Source organism: Notolabrus celidotus, chromosome 3 (assembly GCF_009762535.1).
Source record: "Notolabrus celidotus isolate fNotCel1 chromosome 3, fNotCel1.pri, whole genome shotgun sequence".
NCBI classification, from domain to species: domain Eukaryota; kingdom Metazoa; phylum Chordata; class Actinopteri; order Labriformes; family Labridae; genus Notolabrus; species Notolabrus celidotus.
In genome coordinates, this window is record NC_048274.1 from 8930582 (window position 1) to 8937723 (window position 7142).

Genomic DNA, 7142 nt, shown 5'->3' on the forward strand with positions numbered 1-7142 from the left:
GTGACATCTTCAGCATTTGGCAGAAAGAGAGTTTCTAGCAGAGAAAATAATAGCATACATAGAGTGAAATGTGAAATGTGCGAGGTGGTTTTATCACCAAGGACACGGGCTTCACTCACACAATGAGGTCTGTGTTAGATATAGCTGTTTGGCAGGGAAACTCATCAGCGCCTCAGAGGAACCAAAAAAGGACATTTTAATTTAATGAAGTGTTTTGTGCACCCTTTCAGTAACATTTGTCCCTTTGTGTGACAAGGTGTTAGTCTTCAGCAGAATATGTTCAGTGTTTGAGGGCATCGTTGTCTATCAGAGATGTTTAAAGGTTTCCCCCATGCTGTCTTCTTGAAAATGACCCATGCATATAAGAAACACAGTGAGGCAAATGCATCTTATTCTGCTGAGGACAGCAGGCGCTACACGTCCTGTTTCTGGTGAACGCACTGGAGGAAGAGTTGTGGTCGATGCTTCCTATTTCCTGTCCAGATGGCAGAATCAGCTGACAGCAGATACCAGGTCTCTGCCTATCTTTGAAGCTCTCATCAAGCTCGCTGATGGCAGAAATGTGCGTAGGTGGTTGGCTTTTTCTTTGTGTGCATGTTTGTTAGATGTCTTCTTGTGATTTTGCAAAAAAGAAACCCCCGTAATATATTTTACAGTAAGAGCTTCGGTGCTTCTGGAAATCTGATGAATAAATGATTCACTCTGCAGATTTTTCTTCCTTTTTTTTACACATTCAAGTGCTCTCGAACACAGCCCACACAAAGCCTTTTTCTGTATTAGACTTGATCCAGGGATAGCATGGATTTGTGCCCTAGGATCCCACAAGGGAACAGACATTTGATTACTGTACTTGTCAGCCAACGAGAAACCCCCACCGCCTCCTCCGCCTCCACCTCCTCCTTTTTCCCATCCTGCCCAGGGGAGATAACAGAGCTCTTCTGTGCTGGAGAGAAGAACATTTATGTGCTCTGCCAGATCTCTAACCCAACTGCTGCTGGCTAACATTTATTTTAATTTTAGCTGGACATTTGAATCTCTTCCTACGGTGAAAGGAGTAACAGAGAGAGGGAGGAGATGTATGAAATGCAGAGTGAATTACAGAGCTGGGTGGAGTGAGATGAATATCTCACAAGAAGACAATGTTCAATGTGTGGAAATCAGCTAAATCAGGAGGGGATTTCGAAACTGGAAAAGCCCCTGATGTTATTTCTAAACCAGCAGTTTTTAGTTTCTCTCTGTTGTCTCAATAAAGTGAACTCTGCACATATCGAGGTGGAAACTGTTGCATTCACTGACCAACACAGTATGTTGTGTTTGCAAGCCAAATTCTCATCAAACACTCACTGTTGAAACAAAAAAGCTATGAAAACTCAAAATTTCAAGGCAGCTGTCTGCACAAGATTTTTGAGTTTTGAGGCTAACTAAAAATCTTACATTTGAGCCAACTGATTAGTTTTTGTTGAGATAACTTATCATTCATATTTAGTGTAACTTAAAGTTCTGAGTTCTACATACTAAGAAGTGAAAGTTGTGCCAACTTATTATTGTTTGTTCTGAAAATGTTCCTTTGTTACTGCACGTTACTGCACCGTTTTCCCACTTGCAAGGTAGCTAGCTAATGTTCGAGGCAGCTAACTATTGGTAATGACCACGCCTTATTAAACTAACTAACTAAACAAATTAAAGTTACATTAACCGGTAATCAACTCACCATCAACTGACCAACTGTAAAGCTAGAGTTTCAATACAATACTCAAACAAAATACTCACCTTCAGGGCGATAGAATCCACACAGGACAGGAGAGATGGCACCACATGTGGGGAATTGAAAGTGTAAAAGACCCCTGTAGATTTGAGTTGGAGACCCCGTTCTTTGCCTGAAGCATACTCAAATAATTTAGCCGAGCCTCAAGCACATAATTTCAAGTTTTCCAACCTAACTTGTGAAATGAGACCAACTTTACAAAACAAACTTTATACAGGTAGTTGAGATAATTACTTTGATGGAGTTTGCAACAAAATGGAAAAAAAAGTTCATATAACCCAAAAATCATTTTCAGGTCAACAATTTTAAGTTTTTACAGTGCTCCTATAGTTTACTATGGCTGCAGCTCAGTCACAGGGAGGGTGTTTTTTTTTTACCATAGACTATATAAAATATGGACGTAGTATCTGTGACGTCACTCATCTGTTTCTGAAGCGCTGTTTTAAGGCCAATCGTCAGCGGGAGCCATATTGCTGCAGTCAAGCGTTTGTGACGTAAAGAGGCGGGCTTTGAGCCTCCTAGCCAACAGCTACAGTGTTCCCGCCTGTCAATCAAGTCAGCTGTGCCTCTCACTGGAAGACTCGCAATCTCAATATCTTCGAAATGGCCACGTTATAAAAAAATTCACCCCCTGTACAGTGTGTGCCGATCGAGAAATGAGCTATCCAGACTACACTCGTCTTTTGTACCAGGCTGTAAACATGTTTATTTCTGCTGTAAAGATCATCTTTTTTGAATAAGTGTGTATGTGGTTTCCGGTACTTCTGGAGCCAGCCTCAAGCGGATCCTTGATGAACTGCAGTTTTTAGCACTCGCATATTGGACTCAAATTTGTAGACCGGAGGTTGCCGCTTGGTTTTTACTTGTAAAAGTATGCAAAAGTGAGGTAAGAGGGGCTGAAAGCACAAGAGAAATCCCCTACTATCACTGAAAATGTCTGAAATACTTCTTTTAAAATCAAAAGTAAATCAAATATGGTTTTAAAGATTTCAAAAATGCATTTTTTGGCAAATATGCAGTGAATTACCCAAGATACAGGTGTGAAGAAACCACCAACTTGCATGCTTTCATCCCCAAGAGACAAGAACATATCATCCCTATTCTCGCATCCATTCACTGATAACTGGTAAAATGTACTATTTTTAGATAACTTTAAAAAATAAAAAAAAATCCATAAAATAAGACGTAATATTTACAATACTTTGATCTCAAAATTAGCAGGGAAAACTTATTCTAAGCAATATTTTATATATATAATATTTTATAAATATTGTAAAGCTTAGTTTATGAGCCAGGAATGCTAACAATTAATATCTTTCACTCAAAAAAATGAGGGTAAAGGCCCCCTCAGGGATCCCGACCCACACTTTGGGAACCCCTGGTGTATACCAAGGCGTGTACTTGAGGTCAATACACTGGTTCTGATTCTTCAAAGATTTGAAAAGACTTCAGTCATTAAGTGAAAAACTCAATGAGCTGCGTAGTGTTAGTCCATGTCACACTTTATTTGCTGCATCTCTGCAGAGAAAACAACCACAGAGAGGTCATAAATAGCACATAACAATTTTGCATGCTGAGAAGTCCAAACGTGGGATTGTAAAAGCAGTGACTCTCTATGTGCTTTATCAAATTAATCAAATACAAGACTCATCACACAAAGAAGCAACTTACTGTCTTCATCATCCATTCATTCCCAGAGTTACTTTTGAAGGAGATTATAGAGGTGACAGCCAGATAACCATGAGGCTATTTACAGTACATGTCCAAGTTAATGTGATCAGAATACCAAAAGCCGTGCTAAGAAAACATGACAATGCAAGTACAGTGCAAGTTAAAAGAACCAGCTGTTAATGTCATTACTCTAACCTTCTTTTTTGAAAGCTATAAAGGGAACTGGAGGAGAGATGTCAGAAGTTGAGCTCCCACACTGCATAGAGCAAAAAGTGACCAAACACAAAAACACTAAACCACAAACTGGCACTTTATGTTAATGCACATACTTGTTGTTATAACCTATGGCTTAGTTAAAATCACAGGTGTCAAAAGTATTCACATTCCTTTCTCAAGTAGAAGTATAAATACTAGGCTTTTAAAATACTTCTGTAGAAGTTGAAGTATCAGCTCAAGCTTTTTACTCAAGTAAAAGTGTAAAAGTACTGGATTCAAAACTACTTAAAGTATAAAAGTAAAAGTAATGTAAGGGGAAAAAATGCCTTGAAGGACAAAAGCTTAGGCTGTACCACACGGGCCTATAGTGCACTAACCCACCTCCCAAAAAACACGTTTCTAAAGGCCATAATGACTATAATGTTATATTAATATGTTAATATATCATGTTTATATTATCACTCTTTTGTGTGTTTTTTGAACGATGACGAGCCGGGATGAAATAGGAGTATTTTTTTAAATGTAAGGAGTGGAAGTAAAAAGTCAGCTGAAAAATAATTACTCCAGTTAAGTATAGATACCCAAAACTTCTACTTAAGTAAGGTAACAAAGTATTTGTACTTTGTTACTTGACACCTCTGCTTAAAATTAGTGGTAAGCATTGCAGTTTTTCTCAATCGCTTTGGTACATTCCTCGAATCATCCTCAACATTTGCAAAACAGTAAGTGCATTTCTCAAAACAATTCGTACAAATAGCAAAACACCATGGATTACCTGCAAAAGCCAGAATCTTGCTCAAAATCCTTAATTCATCTCTCAAAAGTAAATATCTGTGTCAATGAACATGTCAGTGCAATCAAAGTGACAAGTCCTTGTGTCATTGTGTACGGATAAGACAGTCAAATTGCTTAGTCATGTTGTCAATATAACAGTGTACTCTGGAGGGACGGTCTGATGTAAACTATGGCTAAATTTTTGATGATAGTTATTGTAAATTGTAAGTTACACCTCAGTGTATGTGGGAGATTGAATGCAAGAGACTGGACAAGATTCACATTTATGAATGAGTATATATACTTGCCAGTTGATGGTTCGTGAGATGCACCTTTGAGCTATGTCAGAAACCTGGTTGATCATTGGTTGATCTAATGCTTCACACATTTCCCTTCATTGGAGAAAGTCAAGATTCACTTTGAAGCAATTTACCAATTCAGGACAGATTTAGAAAAAAAAAGTCTGATGGAAATGTACAGAAACATGACTGATATATTCTGACAACATGTTCAACCATTTTGCATATGAAGACTTATGCCATGAACTAATGCCTAAATGTTGTGGAGGGTGAGACTATTCAACAGAGACCCGTCATAATACATTTTCATCAACATGATATAAGCACTTGATAATGTAGGAAACAGCAGAGAATTTTACAGTCATTTGCATGGATGTACCAAAGCATTTGCAACTTGTTCAAAAGTGCTTTTAATGTTCGATTGGAGGATTTTAAAACTAGGATAAAGGATGATCTGATCAGCTTGTGCACGTTTTAGAGCTTACTATAGCTCACTATATGTTTTGTCCTGTTCTATTTGGGGAAACTTTTTATGCTGCTGTCTTGGCCAGGACTCCCTTGTAAAAGAGACGTTGTATCTCAATGGGACTATTCCTGGTAAAATAAAGGTAAAATAAAAAAAATTTAAACAGGAAATGAGAAAGTGATTTTTTGATGTGCACAAGAAATGACGCAATGGTGTGAAGATTGAGCAAGTAGTTTTGAGAATTTAAATTCTGATCTGAGAAATGTACCAAAGCTACTGAGAAAAACTGTAATGCACTCTTGCAGTCTCCAGTTCATCTGCAGAACACATACTCGGTGTAACTGGTCCACAGTTTGTCCTCCCCCGGGTCGTTACTGGCGTACGAGCAGGTCCCAGTGGAGTTACAGGCCACCATGTTGAACCCTGCGTCTGCCAGCCGGTCAAACGCCTGCTCCAGAAAGTTATACTTCAGGTAATACCTGGCGGTGTACTTATCAGGAGGACGATCCGGGTCCCGACTCTCATTCAGGGTGTCTCCAAACACCTCTTTAGCCAGAGAGATCTTACTGCACACGGTTATTCTTGCAACCCTGCGGAACTTTGCATCCGCCTGGATGTCCCTCCCGATGGTGTAGCTGCCTCTGTACCCGATGGTGATGAAGCCGGGTGTAGACCCAGGAGAGCGCGGGGTCCGGTCCGAGGACGAGGAGGAGGAGGTGGTGGTGACTGGGCTGGACAGCAGCTCTGCCTCCTCTGGCTCCCCGCTGTCCTCTGAGCTGTCTTTGCTCCCAGCAGCCAGGAGCCTCGACAGCCCCGGCAGCTTGAAGAAGTCCGCTTCTTTCTGGAGCCTCCTCTTCTCTTTGAAAAACTCCGGCAGGTAGAGCTCCGAGTCCCGCAGGTAGTCCAGGATGTATCGGAAGAGAAACCCGTCCCTGTCGAAGAAGAAGCGCCCCTTACTGTCTTTTGGGTGCTCTCCCGGGGAGCTCTGGGTGAACTTGGTCCACAGGAGAGAGTTTGGGACTGCTGTGAGAGTCTCCAGTCGGGTCACATACACCTGGCCACCCACATTCAGCTCCACTATCTCAGGGAAACTTTGGCTGTTGGTCTGTGCCATGTCTCTGGGTATTAAATAAGTCCGTCTGGTGTCCCTGTAGGCGCCCTGACTATTACTCCTCAGTACAGAAATGTTTGTATTGGTTTGCTGTGTGGGAGGAGTAAAAAAAAAAAAAAAGGACGGCCAGCACAGATTGTTCACTGGAAAGCTCCCTGTAAGAATGTTGCCTTCAGGGGCCTAATGTAAGCTTCAGACTCTCAGCTGTTAAACATCAGAAAACAGACAACTGCCTAGAAACAAATCACAGAGTAAACATGCTGGAACAACAAAAACATTACCTCTGATATCCCACATTTAGACCTTTATTAATTCTGGGATACTTAATATGCAACAGCATCACAGTCTATTATCATTCTGCAGGGTATTGATGCACAGCACAACAGCATCCCAAAAGTGAAGCCAAAACTAAAGCCCCTAATGACTGGCTGCAGTAAAGATCATGATCTCTCCCCCATCACTTAGTTTAACTCTCCCTGTCCCATTAAAGTTACTAACCATAGACCTTTCTGGAGTCCCTGAGCTCCCTTGTCTCGTAGATTCCTGCTGCTGTGGACGTGCCAGACTCCAGCTGCTATCCGGCTCACCACTACCATCTCTCTCTTCATCTCCCTCTATCCCTCTCTCCAACATAGTCTCAACAGATGTGTGTCTAACATGAGTCTGGTCCTGCTGGAGGTTTCTGCCTGTTAAAGGAAGTTTGTCCTTGCCACTTGCTCAATATGCTGCAAAGTGCTCTGCATTTAAAGATTGATTGAAAGGTGGAGCTTTTTGAGAATGGAGATTAATTCACTTTTTGTGTTTGTTTTGGAATTTTTATTCTCACCCTTTTAATTGGCT

At 40.8% G+C, this 7142-nt stretch overlaps 1 protein-coding gene across 1 annotated transcript; it reads right to left on the minus strand.

The window, feature by feature from the left end:
• Positions 1-5137: 5137 nt before the first annotated feature.
• LOC117809396 (BTB/POZ domain-containing protein KCTD12-like) lies at positions 5138-6388 on the minus strand. The gene has a single exon (XM_034678961.1). It carries the CDS (start codon positions 6303-6305, stop codon positions 5505-5507), a length of 801 nt encoding a protein of 266 aa, XP_034534852.1. The 5' UTR covers positions 6306-6388; the 3' UTR covers positions 5138-5504.
• Between the last annotated feature and the right edge of the window lie 754 nt (positions 6389-7142).

Bases quoted from the DNA above. Each gene is read 5' to 3' on its own strand.
- LOC117809396 (XM_034678961.1), bottom strand. From the start codon at position 6,305: ATGGCACAGACCAACAGCCAAAGTTTCCCTGAGATAGTGGAGCTGAAT.